This window comes from Saccostrea cucullata, unplaced genomic scaffold, assembly GCF_032062105.1.
Source record: "Saccostrea cucullata isolate Sc308-1 unplaced genomic scaffold, CSIRO_AGI_Scuc_v1 ctg7188, whole genome shotgun sequence".
NCBI lineage: Eukaryota > Metazoa > Mollusca > Bivalvia > Ostreida > Ostreidae > Saccostrea > Saccostrea cuccullata.
Genome location: NW_026941486.1, coordinates 110,230 through 131,967, shown reverse-complemented (window position 1 = coordinate 131,967; position 21,738 = coordinate 110,230). Strand labels below are relative to the sequence as shown.

Genomic DNA, 21,738 nt, shown 5'->3' with positions numbered 1-21,738 from the left:
AGAATGATCTACTTTATCAATTGACAAAATCCTTACTGTAGAGGCTGATTACGATTCATAATCGTTTTGGTTTTACTACAAGTTTTCAGTACGTGTACAGTGCATTTAATCTATTTGATACATGATTAAAGCTTAGTTTTAATAACTTTCAGGTACAAGCAATGGATATTTTATGAATTGTTCATCAACCTTTACAAGTATGGGACCTAACATGACAGTGGCGTCAAAAATTGCGAAATTAAATGGATCAGACTTCACAACGTTAACGTGTCAACAGCTCTATGTAAACGATTCAGAATGTCTGTCTTTTGATTACCAACTAAATAGCCAGCAATGCCACCTGTCCAAATCTAGCACACATGTATCATTGGTCTGTGAAACTTGCAAATATCACTTAAGAAATTGCTTACAAAAACGTGCTATAAAACATATACTATCCAATGGTTGTGGATAAAGATCAAACCCGCAAAGCTTTATCCTCAGCGAAACAAACAATAAAATATTTAACGTATTTGATTTGTTAAGCCGAGTTTATCAAGACAACGAATGAAAGGGGAAATAAAATTGGAGTAAAATTTGCATGAAAATTCATATAAAAAACTATACCCCGAAAAAAAAAAGATAGCTATTTTACCTTCTGAACTTTATTAGGAAACCAATTAAAACATTTAAACAAAAATAGAATATTTTACGTATGTCTTAAATACTCTGAATGACAAATTTTGATTTCTCAAAATACAGATTGAAACAATTATAGGTATGTCTTAAATACTCTAAAGGCATTTTTAATTCTCTACAGATTGTTCTATTTAATATTTAAATATCCAGAGGTGCAAATTTGCTTCAATAATTGACAAACAAGTTTTTGAAACAGAAATAGCAGTTAAAAGTCATTATTTTGTAAGTTCTTTGGTTGATACAGTGACCTTTTCAGCAAATACAATTAATTCATCATTGAGTCAAAATCTTACTTCTGACTTACGTTTTTCACACTGATTGTTAGTCTATCATAGATACAGTGAATTGATGATGAATTCCCCGTTATTTCTCGATCAAGACAATAAGCACACAGCGGGTATGACTGGTCGGCAGAGGATGTTCAATCCTCCATGTTACCTGATGTTTCATATGTCCACTTTTTCAATTATATATCAATATATATAATTTAAACACATTATGTTATACATTACTCTTTATCTGGAAGTTAATAGTTTTGGTTTCTATATCATTATTTTTAAATACATATACGGAAGTTATACTACAAAATCAAAACCTTTATAACGTACAGGCATAATATTTTGTTTGATGATACACGGCGAAAATATCATGTAGTTGTATTTCGAACGGAAAAATTGTTAAATGTTTTATTTTCAGAACATATTACTTTCATACAACATTTTTTATATTATGTTTTTAGGATGTGCGTTTGTAACTTTTATATGATACGAACTCGGTTACGTACTTGCATCCATTAAGGAAGACTTCAAAGGTCAGAACCTTACATTTCAAGAATGCCAGGAATTATGTGATAAGGACACATTTTGCTTTCGGTTTGCATATCATTCAACTTCAGCCTGCTGCGATTTGTCAGATTCAAGTATGGTACAACCTGGAAAAAAGTCGTGTCTTGAAATAAAGTTTCCTTCTCTCACTCATATGAAATTTTTCTGTTTTTTATGATTCTCAAAAGAAATGTATATGCTGAAAAAATACAATCAACTATAGCACCTGAAATAAAAAAGGCACTTAAGGTTCATAAACCCTCTACTCACTCATATGACATTTTTTCTTTAATTTTTATGATTTTCCAAAGGAAATGTACATGCTGAATAAAATACAAACAACTATAACAATATAGGATACAATTTTTCCATTTTTTTTCTTCGGAAAAAGGCTTCAAACATCGCATATTTTAAAAAACGGCGGAGTAATACTTTCTGAAACTCATTGTGACAAATTTATAAAGGAAAAACCGTAATATACATTTATGTTATTATAAAGGAATAATAGACATTTGTGTCATTAAAAGTTATCTCTTTTATAAGAGTATCAATGTACCTTAATTGTACATCAATGAAATAATTAGCTTTGAAGAAAACAATCCCATATAATTCTATGTAATACAATTCATTGCAAGTAAATCCCATTCTCCATCTTGAATATGTATATGAATATTATTGAACACCATCTTTATAATTTAATTAAAACTCTAGCATTCTATGAACATTACTTCTATTGGTTGAATACAGAATCCACTACTGGTATGACAATCGTACAGACAACTGCCGAATACGAAACAACTGGGAAGAAGACACAATCGAAAATCAGCTTATGACAGGAACAACCATCTCACAACAAATATCAGAAACAGCAGCACATCAACAATCAACGATAGAAGAGATAACCGTAATTACAAGCACCATGCCTGAAACTATAGAAACCTATCAGGTACAAGTTACAACTACAAATCGAAATTCAACGGAATCGATGGAATTGTCAGAGACAACTTTACAAACATCGGCTACAACCGAAAAACAACAACCGATGGTAACGGTTACTGTAGGACAAATGATAATCATCATCAACAGTTCGGCAAAGTGTGTCTGTGTTTGCAAAGCATCAAATCAAACTCTTGAAGAATCAATTCAACAGAGAAAAAATGAATTATCGACCAGTGCATTAGATTTCCGGCCGAGCTCTCAGGCTCTTGGTTCTTTCGGAATCATGATAATTGTAGGTGTTGTGAAAGCGATAGGAATACCAGATATTCACTGTGCAGTCTTATTTATTTTTAATACATACAACACGAAAAATAACACAAATACATAATTTTTTATAGAACACCTATGACTCTTGTTGTGTCCATATTTTCTATATATTTATTTTATGACAGACAAGTTCTGCAATTAAAAATACAGTCATGTGTTATGCCTGCTCCTCATTTTGTAATACTTTTGGGGTAAAATTGGAATTATATTCAGTCTTTTACAAGCTATTCTAGTTGGTTAACAGTGTTTCAAACGCCATTATATAATTTTAAATATACTGTACTTTTGTACATTTTATCACGGACACGAAATCTTTATCTCCTTTTAATATAGTTTTGTTTATAGAATTGTTTTGAATCTTTTCCCTTTAATGTTACTTTGTTTCTTCCATATTTCAAGGTATTGACAATGTGTAGCAAAATATATGTGAATTTGTATACATGCAAATCCTGCTCAAAGATTTTGTGAAGTTAAAGGTGCATGGACACAAATTTGAAATATAATATTAAAGTTTCATGAAAAATATTTTAGAAATCAATTTTTTTAAACATTCATTGTTTAGACGGGTTTGATTGGCACATTTTTGCACTCTCACAAATTTTAATTTAATTCTTAATACTTAGGAAAAGTGGTATTCTTGGTGTGTATAAATAAAACATTTTGAAACTATAATTCAGAAAATTCAGAGTAGAAATGTTCGGAAGCAAAATAAACAAAAAGTCTGATAAAATGCGATTTTAACCCCACTCCAGCAAACCGGGGAAAATGTTCCGTTTATCGCTCGAGTTTCCTTGGTCATATCATTCCACAGAGCTCGCGGTTGGCATGTGTATAATTCTTCCGTTAATAAATGCTTTTATAACCATGGTAACAGTTAAATTTTCTATGAACAAGTCTTCAAAGTTTGTTGATTCGATTAAAAAGTGCTTAACAGATGTGTTTACTGCGGATCTCTTCTCAGTGGCGATAAAGGAATGAATGTCCATTATTTGCGGTGAAAACTGGGGAAATTCTTATTTATAAATTGGTCTCTGCAAAGACGATGTTTTTCTTCTTTATTTAAAATGTTAAAGAGGATGTGGTGCATGAAAAACATATCTCATTTATAATTACATGTATTACATTCTGAAAGTTGGTACATTTCAAAGGCCTTTGCCAATATTGCAAGCAGTTAGAAAAGTATTCAGTTAGGCCTATAGGATTTCCTTCAAGCACCTTACAAAAATAGAGATTGGTACTGGATTCAGGTCCACGCATTGTATGGAGTATTGTTTTGGACATAAAAACACATCATGGAAATGAATGTCATAAACTGTCATACATCTTAATGTCATATTTATGTCAAATGTTTTTTTTTTTTAAATGGACTTTTTGAATATTTATTTTGAAATTACATCATCAACTACTAGAAAACCTTTTCTGTTTGTTAACATAAAGAATTTCATTCCTCATCCATCAAATTCTTTGATGTAGAACGGAACTCGTTAATTTACAAACTTTTTATCTTCATTTGCATTATTTTAATATATTCTTTTAAAAATCTTATTGTACACACAAGTACTCTGAAGTTGACATCAAAATATATTCCAAATTTAAAGGAGTCATTATATATAATGTCATAATTTCTTATTTATCACTATATATTTGGTTAAATGATCAAAAAGTAACAAAATATTTTGTGTTTCATACAACTATTTTCAAATTGATAAAATTTGAATTTCTCTCTTACAGGATATGGTCCACATCGAACTTTAAATTAATAAAAATACACGTATCAGAGGAACTGCTTCCTTCTCCAAGTCCACAATGACATGCCATCGCTCCTACATTTTTCAGCACTTCTTACTGTCTAGAGGAAACTGAATTTTGTGACGTCTGCTGTTCGTTAAAGCTTTAAACAAACCAAACTAATTCTTATAGTATGGAAGTGGATTACTTACAGACGGTTACAGATGAAAACAAATTATGCATGTGTTGCCCAGTGAAAGAATTCCTGAAGTTACATGTAATAAACTTGATAAATTTTTTTATAGATATGAGGAACAACTGCTTGCTAAGCTGATTAAAATTAAAGCCAGAGTTAAAAAAAATAATATATGTTTAAGCATAAAATTATGCATATTAACGTGTTATTTAAAATTCTTTTTCATAAATCCATGTTTGAATGTTCATTGAATAAAACTCAAAATGTAAACGATTGTTATATTTTCAGTTGTCTTACAGGAAGACAATGAAACATTCCAAGTGTTTAGTTTGTAAACATGTTTCTTCTCATGTTTATTAAAGTGTTTAAATTTTTAACATGTAAGTGTTTAGGCTCTAAACTATTTCCATACACGTAATGAGAAACAATGTGTTCAGAATTTCAACTCACGGAAGTGACAAGAATGTGCTTAAGAAAGTTTGTATCATCTAAACCATTTTTAGCCGGGCTTATTGCTCAAAGAGCAATTGCCGGCTTATGTGATCCTGTTCAAGGCAGGATGTTGACCCCATAGTCGCCATTTTAAAGTTACGTGCAAAAATAATTCTTACTCTCAACCGCTTTTGAGATAATACAAACGCCAAATAAAGCAACAAAAATAAAATGAAGTTTTATCTATATAAAATAAACATTAGTAGTAATGACTTTGAAAACTTCATAAGTCAAAGAACATAGTTCATTAGCGTAAGGATTTTTGAAAATCAGTGTTACCGTAGTTCTCTACACATATGAGGTAAAGCAGGAGAGGGAACAAGACTTTCCTGTTTGTTTACATTCAGCTGCGGTAGCAGATTAATTCTGATTCTGACAAAATCGGACCGTGGTATTAGGATTGAAAAACTCACTGTCAGTGTTTTATCATTTATATTGATAGTTTTAAAAAAATCATCAGAATATAAAAGTGATTCGTGTCAGAAATCCATTCTACTCTGTAAATGAGCCCGGCTTTCTGTACTTCTGAGTACTTTGATTACAGAGTGGTTTTAATTAGATGTGAATACTTCAAAATTTCAAGGAACTTTTGAACGATTTTAAATCACAAGATTCTATCAAAATCAACATCTTAAAAACTTACGACTTTTCAACTTATACGCCGCCATTCCCAACGATAAATTAAAGTCCTGGCTTTTTTTATATCAAACTTTAAATATCTCAACCCCCTTTTCTGTTTATTTGAATTTTACTCCCAATACATAAAATTCATTTGATTTAATATACTAACAAACAAAAGGACTTATACCGGTATAGTTTTGATTTAATCGACCGGGCGAAATACAAGAAACCTGAAGAACGCCATAACAAACAGATAAAAGTGAACACCTTAAAATATTTTATATGCGAAAATAAAATAAAGATCCTTAAATTAGCAAAATCCAAATCAGGACAAGCCGATGATCTTATACATATATCTGAACATAACTTTACCGACTGATTTTCCTGAGCAGTAAACGATCTCAACCTACCTGTTCTGTTTGTTTGAATTTCATTCCTTATTCATCAAATTCTTTGATATAGAACGGAACTCGTTAATTTACAAACTTTTTATTCTTCATTTGCATTATTTTGTTATAAAAATCTTATCGTACACACAAGTACTCTGAAGTTGACATCAAAAAGTGCCTGACTTTCTGATTCACAATTTATATCATATCTATGTTGTTTTAGGAGAATAGGTCTTCCAACAATCTATAAGAATTCCGATACGTTATTAGCAGACCAATTTTTGTTTTCATATGAAGTAGAATTTATGCAAAATCTTATGCGTGAAAAGAAAAAAAACATTTGCTGTGGCACGCAACGCGACAATTAGATAGATCGACGTTGTATTGTCAATTACCAATGATAATTTCCATTCATGTGTCAATATATCTTTTGGGCTTGAGATAAATATAGGATCTCCCATGGTTTGTGGTCGGATATGATTTTTATTCAACGAGTTGGATAAAAATCATATCCAACCTCAAACCATAGGAGATTTTTTTATCACACATATATATATATCACATTTTTATTCTGTTCACTATCAATCCACATTTTGTGTTTATTTCTATATTTAAAGTTCCCTCTAGATTACCTCGGATCAAATAACAAACGTAACATACGTAAATAATATTACTTTTTTGCCAAGGAAACTTCGCGCACTTTAACAAATTCTATGCTTGTAACAATCTGAAATCCATACTTCATTTTACGTAAATATCTATCAAAGCTGCTCATAAAAGATCGCAATGTGTTTGGTTCATAATTTGAGCCATCAGGCTTGCGGACACTCAAGAAAAATTTAGACACGATGCATATAAAATCAATTCTAATGGAGGGATTGTTTCCATGGGCTTGTTTTCATTTAAGTCAAAAAAGAAATGATTTAAGCAAATTCACGTCAATGTATTTTTTTCCATGTGTTTTTGCTTTCTTCCTCATTTATATATTTATCAAAATCTTTTTCATTTATTGATTCAAAACGTGATCCAGACATCGTCTGCTGCGAGACAGGTCTCTCAATTTTGAGACGGTAACTTGGAAATGGCAATGTCAGACCTGTTCCCTCAATCTCAACTTCATGAATAATTTTACCATTTTCAAATTAAGAAGATTTCACCAAACCTGAGCCACCTCCATCAATTTTTATAATTGAATTATTTGGAATCCTTCTCTTCATCACGCACATGCATTTGTTTATTTACATTACGTCATGCGGCGTAGGAATACATAGTGTGGATACGAAAATGATATCCAATGAGCTATATCCACTGGATAAAGCACTAAATATGTGATAAAAGATCCTTCCGAGTCTGATTCATTTGTTTCACATTTGGATATTTTACCTGAAAAAGACGTTTATGGTAATCTAACGACCAAGCTTTATGATAAACTTGATTACTTTAATATTTCTATCGTCACTTACTTATGCAACAATATACTTTTATCACCTGCATACAAAATTTGTATATCTCAGTTGATTCGATACACAAGAGCATGCTCTACGAATGAAAAATTTTCTAAAACGAGTTAAATTATTGACAAACAACTTGGTGAAACAAGAATATAAGTAGTCTCGTTTTCTTGCACATGTATATACTTTGTTGAAGTATAGCTAAATAGCATATGAATTATTTGCTTCAGGAATTCTTGTGGGTGACGTTTATAAAATATTTGGGGATTATGGGATACATCACGTAAAAAGGAATGTGTCTGTATGTTGCTGATTTGCATCCGACTGCAGGATGTAGAAACCAGTTCGAATGAGAATATATCTACTGAAGTCTTCTGAGGTACCTGGCATAAGATGTTTGCACAAAAAAAAGAGAAACTATTTCTTATTGAATAATGACCGTAATTGTCAGGTGATAACTAAATTTGTAGCATTTCAATGGACGCCCTTCATGTGAAAGATTGAAAATAAACTTTATCTTTTTATACATGTACAGTTTATTCAAAGACATTCTTATGCTGACAAATTTTCTACGTTAATACATATTAACACAAACATATTAAAAATTTAGAAAGTGACAATTCAGAGCAGAATCCCAGAGAAAGTTGCAGTTGGATTATTATTGTCTGCGTAGAGGCGATTTGATGCTGAATATCCAGCTACCCAAACTAAGTCTCCTTTGATTAACTCAAGAATGACCATGTTAGAAGCCGATGAATAATTATCATTAACACCACCACGTGCACCAATGACAACTTGAGATACTCCGTTTTTATTAATTTTAACCCATGAGTTGGCGGTAGTTTCTGACATGATAGAACAAAAGAATAAATATTTCCCATTTACCGGGGCCATAAATACCCCCATACTTGGATTATATGCATTTCCTTTATTTGTTATAACATGCGGAAATATAACTCTTTCATTACTTTTAAATGTTGTGGTAGTTGTAATCCCCGCTGTAAACACCACTTCTGTAAAGGGTGACTCTGCAATAAAAGTATAAAAAGGTCGTTATGTTACTTCTAAACTTATTATCTCAATCTTTAATTTTTCTGTATATAGTGGAGGTGTGGGTGGGGTGGTGGGGAGAGTTTTGATTGTGTGGGTGTGTGTGTGTCTGCGTAGCCGAGTCGGGTAGTTTGTCTTTTTATGCTTAACAAAAAGTGTCGTAAATTGCGTCGAGATCAACATCGGAAAACTGTATCAGTGTTATAGCTATTCCTAAAAGAGATATTACTTATAACCATGTATTTGTTTTAATTTGATCTGACATGTCGTCATGCAGACGAAGGATCCTTCAAACGAAGATTTTTGCATAGAATCGATTATAACAGGGTGTAAGATAAACGTAGATTCTGATATCTTGTTATATTTGCATACACACTGCTTTCTCCCACTATGAACCTGCGGTCTTCAATTGTGTTCATTGGACTATAGACGCAACTGCAATTCCTATATTTCACTCATGTGAAGTGCAAGCTCTAAGCGTTCAGAAATATATATATATATATATATATATATATATATATATATATATATATATATATATATATATATATATATATGAAATGTTTAGCAAATGGAATAAATATAATTAAGTTTTTAATAATATTATTTAGAAAAAAAAATTTAGAATAATCTAAAAATGCTGATTTATATTTTTAAAAATTTAATTTTTGTCAATGTTTTTAATTGTATAATAAAACTTTTTTACAAATTGAAGAAAACTGCCAAAGTTTACTTTTTGTAATCATATTTTTGTATATTTATACAAAGAACAATAACTCTTTACACTTAGGCGTTTTAACATTCAGAAAATGCAGCATCTCCTTAATAGTACATGTATATCTATTTCAAGAAGTATTTCGGCTCTAAAAATAAATAAAAGATCTTTAATAAATTAAATAGAAAGCATTCTGGATTCATACTCTTTATTAACGCTTTGTCTTTTTTCATCAAAGTGATAAATTATTGGTATTTGTCATGCGGTTTCAATAACGTTGATTGATGACGTCACGACTGCATCAAAGAAAATGGGATGATTGCTGGCCATTCAATGACAAAGGATAAGGTTCACAAATCAATGATTAATTAGCCAAAAGATCTATAAACAATGCAAATATTTATTTTTGAGTAGTTCTACCCTTTTAAAGATTTTTCTTTAGCTTTGGAAAATGTCTACGAATTAATTTAACTTGTTAATGACACGTTGGAAAATGACATGTCTGTAAAAGTAATTTGGAGATGGTTTCAAAAGTAACATCATTTTTAGAAGAAAATAAATTGAAAAGTATTTCTAATTGAAATGATTTAAAATTAATTCGATATAGAAACACCATTTATATTTTTTAATCTCATTTATACTATATTTTTCAAATTATAAACATGTATATTTATACTTTGCAGCTTACTTACCAGTCCTTTTTGACCACTGCAGCTTAGACTCTTTAAGGTCCTCATGAGCTTTTTCAAGAGATTTATTAACAGAGGCAGATAAAATACTTAACATGTCTTCTGTTCCAGCGAGCCGGTCAACTATATTATTTACACTAATTGTTTGTAAGGTCTCATTCATCTGATTTAACTTTTCATCCAAACTCTTCAATTCTCGCTTAAGTTCCAAGTTTTCCGCCTTAATTTTCTGGTCTTTTAACTCCAGATCCTGTATTTCACTTATAACACTCCCGAGCTTTGTCTGTAGAATTTTCTGATCGTTTTTATTGTCCATGGCATCCATAACCAAGCCTTGGATTTTTTGTACCATAGAGAAGCGGACAAGGCTCTCCTGATTCAGAATTTCCCTTAAGACATTGGACGCTTTATCAGATTCAGTACTAGGTACCAAACCGTTTTTATCAGATGTCTTGTTCTGAATTAAGGACACCTGCCCAAATGTTTCATACATGCACAAGGAAAGTATGAGACAAGGTAAGTATAAAGATCCCATCACTGTGGTTAACGTGTTTTCTTCAAATAGCAACTGTTTCGATTCATAGGCTGGAAAAAAAATAGCACTAGTTCTTCGGCATCTTTACAGTAACTGTTATATAATGCACACGGGAAATATTTCTACTGAAATCTGAAATTTTGATTGGTTGTCAGTGAACTATGCTCAAACACAATAATGTTTATTACAGATGATGCGCTTTCCAGACACTTTTCAATTTTTGCATTTATTGATAATAATATATGCAGGCATGTTTCCGTTTAAACAATAAGAACATTTAACTGATACTGGACAAAGAGAAAAAACTTAAATATTCTAATCTGTCTTTCTATTCGGTCGGTCTATTTTTGGTTTCTATTCATGTTTCATCCACTGAATACTGATATTTTACAACAAAGATACCTTTTTTATCAACGCTAAAGATTCATTTAAGGAATAACTGTTTTATTTTTCTATTTCATGTGATCAAAATCGATCGGCTTGCGTGATAATTTGCATAAACGCCTGCATAAAGTTATCACGCAACTCAATCGATTTATCATCGTCATGAAATCGAAATCGAAAAATCCGACTGTCGGCCCAGGAACTGTTAGAATAGACTGAAAACAAGAGGTTCATAGGCCACATCGGTCACCTGAGCACTGCGGCCAGGATAAAAGGCAAAACTCAATCCACTTTTCAAAACTTAAATGCATGTGGTCCCAACTTACCCCTAAAATGCAGGTAGGGGATTATTTGAATTAATTTGAATCTTCAAAGAATGCATACATTTTTACTAGTACTTGACAAACGCTTGCTCTTTTCCCTATAAGTTTGAACTTTCATCTCTGCAGATGATAGTGTAGCCAATCTAACTAAAATTAAATGTTAGATCTGTTTGCATACTTGCTACACTAACATCTAACAACATCCCGTTAGAGGTCAAAATCTATCAACTAATCAAATTATCGCTGGCAAAATCATCGGATATTTGTTGAAGTAAACGAAGCGAATAAGTCTAGAGTTGTTCCGAATTTGACCTCTGACGTGACCCTCTATGAGATGTTGTTAGATGTTAGTGTAGAAGGATATGGAGATAACGAACAGTATTCAATCTTAGAGTCCATAAAACAATACAAAATAAGAGCAGAGCAAACACGGACCCCCGAAACATCAGAGATGGGATCAGGTGCTATGGAGGAATGAGTATCCTCTGCCGACCGGTCTCACCCGCCGTGTGCTCCTTGTCATGATCAGGAAATAACGGAAAAAATCCGTCGTCAATTCAGTGTATAAATAATGGACTTACAATTGGTATGAAAAACGTCAGTCAGCATTTGACTCAGTGATAAATTGTATTTTCTGACAAGGTTATTGTATCGACCATAGAACTTACCAAATGATGACTTTAAACGAGACTGCTGATATTCTTGTTTCATCAACTTGCTTGTCAATAATTTACCTCGTTTTAGGAATTGTTCATACGTAGAGCATGCTCTTGCGTATTGAATCAACTGAGATATATATACTCCGTATGCAGGTGATGAAGGTATATTGCTGCATATGTAAGAGAAGTTGACGATAGAGATGTTAAAGTCATCACGTTTATCATATAGCTTTGTTGTTAGATCACCATTAGTGTCTTTTTCAAGTAAAATATCCAAGTATGAAACAGAAGTGTCGGACTCTGTGGTATCTTTTATCTCAAGCTCACCAGGATATATCGTATCGACGTAGAAATGGAAACAGCGTGTTTTCTTCTTTTCACGCATAAGATTTTGCATAAATTCTGCTTCATATGAATATAAAAATAAGTCTGCTAATAACGGAGCACTATTTGTACCCATGGGAATTCCAATAGATTGTTGGAATACCTGGTCTCCAAAAACCACATAGATATTGACAATCAGAAACTCAAGCATCTTCTTGATGTCAACTTCAGAGTACTTAAGTGTGCAATCAGAATCTGTTTTGAGAAAATAATTTTGCAAATGACCAATGACGAGGTAAGTAAATTTACGAGTTCCATTCTTATTGAAGAAGCAGCTGTCAATGACATCAAAAAGTCTGGATTTTAATTTGTCGTGGGGAAATGTTGTGTATAAAGTTGAAAAGATTTTCAAGCTGTTGATTTTTGTAAAGTCTTGTGATTTCAAATTGTCCAAAAGTTCTTTAGAATTTTTTAGTATCCACATCTGATTCACACCACTTCTTGAATATATTGTTGCACAGTCCTCGTGAAGTTTTTCCTTCCCTACTGTCAATATCTTAGTGAGGAGTAACGAAAGAGGCTTGGTTGAACATTTACTAGAACCTGCAATGTATCTTTGTTTGTAAGGATTCTTATAATGAAGTTTCGGAATCCAATATATATAACGTAGTTCAGATTCATTTTGGTTCTGTGAAATGTTAAAAGTATTCAAAACTGACAGGTGATTTTGAAGAATTTATTCCTTAGAAAGGGAAATATGAGTATAAGTAGGATAAGCATAATTGTAGCAAGTATGCAAGCAGATCTAAAGTCTAATTTTAATTAGATTGTAGTGTAACAATTATGCGAGCGGATCTAACATTTAATTTTAATTAGATTGTATCCCCGCAGGTCATTATCTAAATATACTACCCTACTCCCATGGAGCGGTCTTTACGGGATATTACGAACTAAAATTTACACTACCTGAGGATGCCTCCGTATAATTTCATATTTTCTGGCTCAGAGATTCTTTCTTTAAAAAATTGGCTCCCATCAGCCACGTACCACAAATCTCGTGGCTAGACACTGATATGAGATTTAAGGTTTTTAAAGTCTATAAATATTAATTGCAAATCCGCCAGTGGCGGATTTAAGGGGGGCGCACCCGGCGCCCCCCCCCCCCCCTTAAAATTGTCAAAGGTAGCGTAAATCACAGTTTCGCCTAGAAAATGTAAATATGTCTACTTGATAGACCTCATTTTTACCCTACAAAATCTCTAGAACCCAGGAGCTTCCGGGGGCTTTGCCCCCTGGGGCCCCACCAGGGCTTTACCCTGGACCCACTGGGGGCCTCAAGGCGGCCCCCAGACCCCTTGCCTACTTTTGTCGCCCCCTCTAACTTCAATTCCTGGATCCGCACCTGATCATCGAAACCTATTTGCAAATCTTTTATACAAAATATCAGTTTCATGTAGTGTGGAGGAGAGAACATAACTATAATTCTTATATAGTTTGTTTAATTACACAATAGGTAATTTGAAAAATATTTAAATGCAATCCTTTTATATTTTTACAATGTGACGGTATTTGAAAAATTTTTAATACGCCATGGCACATATGGTAAACTTTTTCTAGTCGCTCGGTAATTTTGTGTAATGGGTGAAGTGAAGACTCTTAGCGTAGCAAACGTCTGAAAAAAGTGTCGGAAAGATATTTTCAAAAATTTATACTGGCAATATCAGCATTATCAGCATGTATTACCCTGTAGGGCTGATATGGATTTGCAGGGCTGATATAGGTTATCAGCTCTGCAGGGCTGATAGATCAATATCACACCTTAGTAAATAAATTAAACCACAAAAACAGTACTTGTGATCATACACAATTATTGGTAGGTTCATTTTCTCTTGATTTTAAATTTTTGAAAATAAGATTAATCTTAATTTACAAATACATGTAATATATTATTTTCAAATTACGGATCGAGTGCATTGAAGTAGAAGTAGAAACAAACCCAAATCGTATGAGACAATAGACCATGTAAATGTCTGTAAGAAGTCCATGCATGATTAGTTTACTTATTTTCTTCTCAACTTAATGTATGCTGTATTTTATTACTAAGTATGTAATAAACATCAGGGCTAGACAAATAGCACTGCCCGACGCCCGGGACAACCAGTTTTGGTTGGTGGGCTAGTAATTTGATAACAGGTGCTTGTCCGCGGACAAGTTGTTTTCCAATTAACAAAAAAAAAATTATACAATACTCAAATATCTTTTATGTTATCGCTTTTAAAGTATCATGAATCACAGCAAAGCACCTATTTTCACTGATGTTGACTACTGCACGTACATCGAAAAGTCGGAACTCCTCTAGAATTTACCCATTAACGTGTTGTGAAAATTAAATATGCAGATGTCGTAAAACATGGAGTTATCGATGTCGTCAAAGATGTGGTATGGGAATTTAGACATTTATTGTCAAAATACATGTATTAAATTCATACTATGAATACAGATGCTAGTGCTGTTCCCTGGCAGTAGTGTTTTGTTCACAGACACGTTTTGTTTGTAGGTTTTAAAAGATTGATCAGTGTCCGATATCTTCACCTTTTCCCATTAAATAAACACAACATTACTTTTTTAAAAAGTGAACATGTATTTTTTTGCAGAATTTTGAGGAAGAAAACTCCTTAAAATGTATCATTTTCATCTAAATTTTTCTGGGGAAGAATTTCGTTATTTTAGATCTATGATGGTCTTTGTGTATTGTTAAGGTGTCTCACTCAAGAAATAATTTAATATCAATGTTTCAATTCTATGTATTTTAAGAAAACGGTGGGACATCCTGTATCAGCCCGAGACAGCAATATCAGCCAGAGGGCAGAATAAACCTTTAAATATGATTTGAAGTTATCAGCGTACAAAATTTCAATATTGCAAGGAATGATTTTGACCTCTGCATTTGACAATCTCAGTCTTTGGGCTCTTTTCTGTAGGGGTTCTTAAAGAACAGGGTCTACAATCCTAGACCACAGATATTTAATGAGGTTAAAAAGAACATGGACCTTCAAATGAGGAGTTATGTGATAAGGTTTTATACAAATTTCAAGAAACACCTTTAGAAATCATTTGGAACATGTAATGGGAACTTTTAACGTTGTGAAATTCAACATATAGCAAAAATGACACAATTTGTAAATTTTGCCAATTTTCTTTAATGTTTAAGATTTTGATCAGTGTTTAAAATTTTAGTTGGTAATTAATTATGAATCTTAAAAATACGTTCATCAGTTTGATAAAAAGAATGATCAATATCTTTTTCTTGTGTTTGTCTAATTGAAGATTCAAAATGTAACAAATATTTTGAAACACACTGTTTAAGTTTGAGAAGTTACTAGTATTTGCAGGCTTTGGTCTGGAAATTCACATTAAACACGTTATTTCATACTATGTAAAACATATTCGTCTCTACGGTTTTCCTACATCTTCTAGTCAAAGCACGTCTAAGTCAAGAATTTTTTAAATCTTAAGGAATTCTTTGAACTGAAACTGAAGTAATTCCTTATGTACAAACCAAAATAACTTCTTGTCTTACGCATACATAGTTTTAGGGTTAGGTAATTTATAGAGTACTAAGAAATAAGCATTTTTAGTTTGGGTTGGCGGCAGTAAAACTTGGTTAATGCGAGTAAAATGGCATATACTTAAAACTTATGTAAATTGGCAATTGAGCTGATTATTTGACGGCTCCATTTGCTCAGTTTGTCTCGGTTTTAAAATGAAATATCCATTAAGTTTACAAATGAAGCAACTGTTTCCTACATAACAATAAACTCAAGTACTTTGTTGCAAAATGAAGACCATGACAACTGATGTTCTCGCCTTCGAATCGAATAAACAACCTTTAAGACTGCTTTGAAGATGATGTAATTGAAAGGAAGCCTTGAGCTTGTTTACGTATGTTGTATATTTATGCTTTTGAAAAAGTACGAGTAACATTGGGGACTCTCTCTCTCTCTCTCTCTCTCTCTCTCTCTAATCAAGTTTCTTTTTCTCATGAATCATTGTATCGTCAGTATGAACAATCGGTAAGAACGTCCATCCAGTGAGTATATTGGACTTCTTGGGATGATACCTATGATTCAAGTTACATATTAAGAACAAGAGGCCCACGTGCCTTGTAGGTCACCTGAGTATCATGTAACAACTTTCACTCAATTGAATTTGGTTTGGGTTGTAAACAAAAAGCTATGAATTTCCCAATTTTGAAAAAAGCACCATCGTTTATCTTAATTATAAAATTAGCATGCTTACTTTGGTTACTTAATATCCAGAGGTAGATCAGAGTAACAAAGAGAAAATACATTTCCATTTTATAACCACTAGTTGTGTACCTCACCCCACAGGAACCACTAACCCTGGGGTCACACATTTCAAAATTTTGGAACTTTTATTATCAATTTTATTCCATCATAAATGGTTGATTAATACCAAAGAGCAGATTTCAAAGCAATAATTTATTTCAGACGAAGTACACCCCCGGTACCCCTGACCCAGGGGCCCTGAAATTAATCATTTTAGAAGAACCTTTCTGCATCATAAATATATGCTTGGATCATTGGCATAATATCCAGGAGCAAAGGAAAAGCTTTAATTTCAAAGAATTCATGCATTTCACTAATATTATCATTAGAATGGGCCCGCCCTAACACCAGAACCCCTGACCCAGGGGCCCTGAAATTCACAAATTGGGAAGAAACATCCTTCTTCATTTTAACAATGTACATATTTCATTGTTTTAATACTCAGGAGCAGAGGAGAAGATTTAAAAGAATGTAGACATTTTCACTAAATAACCAATAGAGCCCCGCCTTAACACCAGAACCCCTGACCCAGGAAACAAAATTCACAATTTTATAAGAGGCAGTCTTATTCAACATAACCATGTACTTGGTAAGTTTCAGAGGCGTAGTCACAAACTTAAAAGTGGGGGGGCTCAACTCCAGAAATTCTTTGACAAGCAAAAAAAAAAAAAACAAACTTAAAAGTGGGGGGGCTCAACTCCACAAAATAATTGAAAACCAAAAAAAAAAAAAAAAAAAAAAAAAAAGGGAAATGTATTTTCCCAAAAAACGAAAAACATATTTCGTGAAGGGGGGGGGGGGGGGGGGGGTAGAGGCCAACTTTTTCAAAGGGAAGTTGCTTTGAAATCCATTCAATGAATATTTCCTATTGTAAAGGTAATGTTGGGGAAAATAGCTGTGATTTTGTTCTTCTTTTAAAAAGTGGGGGGGCACAGACATACTCTTGCCCCCCCACATCTGAAAGTGGGGGGGCTATTGCCCCCGCTGCCCCCCCTGTGACTACGCCTATGAGTTTATTTGATACCCAGGAGCAGAAAAGATTTTTAAAGAATAATGTAATTGCACTATATTAATAGAACCCCGCCGTAACATCAGAACCCCCGACCCAGGGGCCATGAAATTTGACAATCACAATCAAGAACTTTTCTTGATCACAAAAGGTTCTGACAATACCCGTATGTAGCAATATGCCCTTATCACCTGCAAATCGGGTTTAAGGCTCCTAGCTGATTTCATATGCAAGAAAACGCGCTATGTAAGAGACATTTCTAAAAAGAGAAAAGCTATTTCCAAACAAAGTGCACGTGATGAAACAAAGATTTCAACATTCGTGTTGAAAGTTATCATTTCGCAAGTTCTATGGTCATGACCATAATGATATACAACAGTCTCGTTTAAAGTCAATATTTCACAAGTTCTATAACATAGTCTGTGTTTGCTTTCCTTCAGACTTGTATATTGTTTCAGTGGAACTTTGAGCTTAATCACTGGTCTGTCAATGTATTTTTTTCGGAGAGCTATGTACAGTTCTGCAGCTAGCAAGCCACGTGCATAAATTTCTTGAACAATGGCTGTTCCTTCAGTTGAGCATGCAATTACATATTAATCAATAAAATACAATAGTTTTTTTTTAAAACAGATGTAAATATTAACAATAAAATGTCTTTGTTTTTACGCGGGTTATGTAATTTTTTCTACAATAGCTGCTACGTTAATTCCCGTACATACAACCAAAGAAAGGCATTTTATTATTCAAGTGGCCTTCTTAGAGTCAGGCACAAATCCAGATGCGCAGGATATTCACATGCATATAAGGCCTTCTCAGCTCCTGACCTATCAATTTGCCTTATTTACTTTCCCATACACTAATCAAGAAATCAATTCCACATACTTTCAAACAGTTATCACTGAGAAAAAATAGAATTAATGGAAATATTTTGATTTATATCTTAAAATTCAAATGAATGGTCTCACCTTTTCTTTTATCATATTAAAGTACATGATACTCTTAACCGATCTGCACTAACTTAAAAAAAAACTTGATCCAAGAAAATGTCTAGATTCCTGTTAAAGCATCATTCTCAGATTTACCTATTCTGTATACAATCTATAATTAAGTCATACGATGACTGACGTTTTTCATTTAATTATTAAGCTATTATTTACACACTGAATTATCTAGGGATTTCCCATTATTCTCCGATCATGACAAGGAGCACACGGAAATTGTGACTAGTCGGCAGAGTATACTCACTCCTCCATGGCACCTGATCCCACTTCTAACGTCTTTGGAGGTCCGTGTTGGCTCTGCTTCCCATTTGTATTGTCTTAAGCTTGGATGCTGTTCGTTATTATCTTCATATTTCACTTCATAAAATTGATATCTTTCCTCAAATTGCATATCTGATTACAATGTAATTGCAAGTTTGAGATCTATATATTTCTCAATTAATGCTTACGTTCATTCACGATCCTGGATAGGAAAATTCATCCTTTTTTTAGATTATTCTTTATCTATCATAAATTGGATTTTGTTTTTCGATAATGGCATATGACACTTTTAAATATATTGAGTTTATGCCTCATAAGACCGTGGAATATTAACTGGCAAAATTGGAAATATACAGCTTGCGTCATTTCTATCTGTTACAATCAAAACATTCAGTGATAGACAATGAAATGGGCGGGTACAATTCGACGCGGACGTGGGGAAAACATCGGATTGAAATTCATTTTCAATCCACCTGAGCGGTTTTCAATTAAAGCAAAGAGTGAATGTATGATCCAAAAATCAACTAATTTCCACTCTCAAATACAAATTGTTTGAAGATCACATTAATATGAGTTTTAGCTTATAATTTTAAGAACGCGAAAGATCATAGAAGACAAAGATTATTTTTCAGGAGATATTTGATTCTAGAAAGGGGGGGGGGTAAAAAATTTTCGAGTCAGGTCATGGCTTAACATGTCAATATATTCTATTTCTAGGATGATAATAGTGCATGAGTTTTATACTTATTCTCACTGAAAACTGTTCTAATAATGAACTGTTCAATGTTCTATAAAAAAAATAATAAAAGCGGACGATTGAATCAATTTTTTTAGCATATACATGTATATTGATTTCAAAACAATGGTAATTTCAAGAGTTATCCTTCATTGGTAGACCTTGACTATACACCCATATTTCATCTCAAAGAGCAAGGTATGATTTCAATACAAATCTTGCCCTGTGATTTTCTTAAAAATGAAACTTAAATAAAACATGAAAATTCATGTTTTCTGAATCATTGAAATTCCATACAGAAAAATCCTACAAATTATTTTTCACACATGCATTTATAAATGCTAATTGTGACGTCATAAACATGTGCATTTTCCCGTATTTTCTTAAAAAGTGACAGAAGACACCCATTTTCAGTAGAATTTTCTTTCAAATAAGTATGTCCACAGGCATCGCCCACAAAGATTTTCAGACATGTGAATTTTCATTGAATTTTGTACAACATATCCAAAAATAAACTGGGCGACGGCTGTGGACACTATTTTCTGAAGGAAAATTACCCTTGAAATGAGTCATTTTCAGGCTTTTTCTGTTTAAAGTAGAGAAATGCATCAAATTAATGACGTCATATTTCCAGAATGGTACTCCTTTATTTCATAATCTTTTCTGATATATCACAGTCATAAACTTGACTAGTTTTTAAGCCAATATCAAAACTTTTTGAAAGCATTAAATTTTTAGGGCACGATAAAGCTAAAACCATACCTTCTTCTTTAGTAGATTAATTATTTAAAATATATATTTAAACATCGCGGCGTGCATATGCACCTAATTTTATTTTTCAAAACATTGTATGTTGTATTTTCATCACACCATCTGTCAAGGGGCTCTATAGATCGCACGGTTTGCAGTTATTTACACGGTAACTATAATATAATATTTCCATTTCTAAATTTTTTCTCTATAATAACCCTTTGAAAGTAAGCTGAGTTGATTTCCTGATAATTCTGCCGGAATGTAAATTAGGCAGGTCGATAGGTCAGCAGCTAAGGAGGCCTAATACGCATGCAAACCTCGTGCGCATCTGTCTCTGTGTCTGACGCTAAGGAGGCCAAATATGCATGTAAATCTCGTGCGGCTGCCTTTGTGTTTGACGTCAGTGTGCGAGGACTGTTGAAATTGGCATGGAAGTCCTCGTGTAATTTAAATCGATTAGTCTACATTCTTAATGTCTAAGTCTACAATTTTATTTCACAATGAAATGGAAATATAAGGAATCACTGTCTAGTTTTGAGAGTATGCCAGGGACATCAACAATAGTGGGAAACATGGGATAATTTTAGCATAACGGGCTTCGCCCGTTATGCAAATTATCCCATGTTTCCCACTATTGTTGATGCCCTGGTATACTCTCAAAACTAGACAGTGATTCCTTAAATCAATCATATGATTTATACTCCGATAATACAGTGACTACTATTTTAATTTCTCCATCAAAACAAGACATCCATTCTGGATAATTATAGTTATATACGTTATTTTGCAAAAAAGATTCCTTTCTTTTTGTATAAGACAAACGACGATGTTGTTTTTTAATCAATCAGACCAAAGAGATTTTAAGGAGGTTTTGTAATATATTTCCATAATCTACATATATATGGAAATTCTATTCATTAATACAACCTAGCTCTCAATCCCTCCTTTTTATACTAAGGATGATGCAGTCCGTATTTACTTTGCAGAATATTTAATAGGGAGGAGAGTAGGAGGAAAATATTTTTCTATGATTTTAAATATTATTCTAAGAAATTTTACATTGTACTATTCTATACATATACAATAAGCTTATTAGATATAGACATACAATTATTTATGCATATATATCGTACATGTAGTACAAATATAGATAATTAGAGCTATTTATTTTGTCTGCTGGGGAGAAAAGTCATGATATAAATTATATTCATAAGTTAAAAATTTACAGATGTCCCAGCTAAAAGAGCTCGCATGCGTGAGCGACTTAGTATATAACTCCCACTGTGTGCCTCTCCGTTAACGCGC

The 21,738-nt window shown here is 32.8% G+C and overlaps 1 protein-coding gene across 1 annotated transcript; it reads right to left on the bottom strand.

Moving 5' to 3' along the window:
• Nucleotides 1–8,175: 8,175 nt before the first annotated feature.
• On the bottom strand, nt 8,176–10,678 carry LOC134257904 (uncharacterized). The gene is made up of 2 exons (XM_062740478.1): nt 10,103–10,678; nt 8,176–8,673 (listed from the first exon to the last, which is right to left on the bottom strand). Exons 1-2 carry the CDS (start codon nt 10,632–10,634, stop codon nt 8,267–8,269), a joined length of 939 nt encoding a protein of 312 aa, XP_062596462.1. The 5' UTR covers nt 10,635–10,678; the 3' UTR covers nt 8,176–8,266.
• Nucleotides 10,679–21,738: the final 11,060 nt, after the last annotated feature.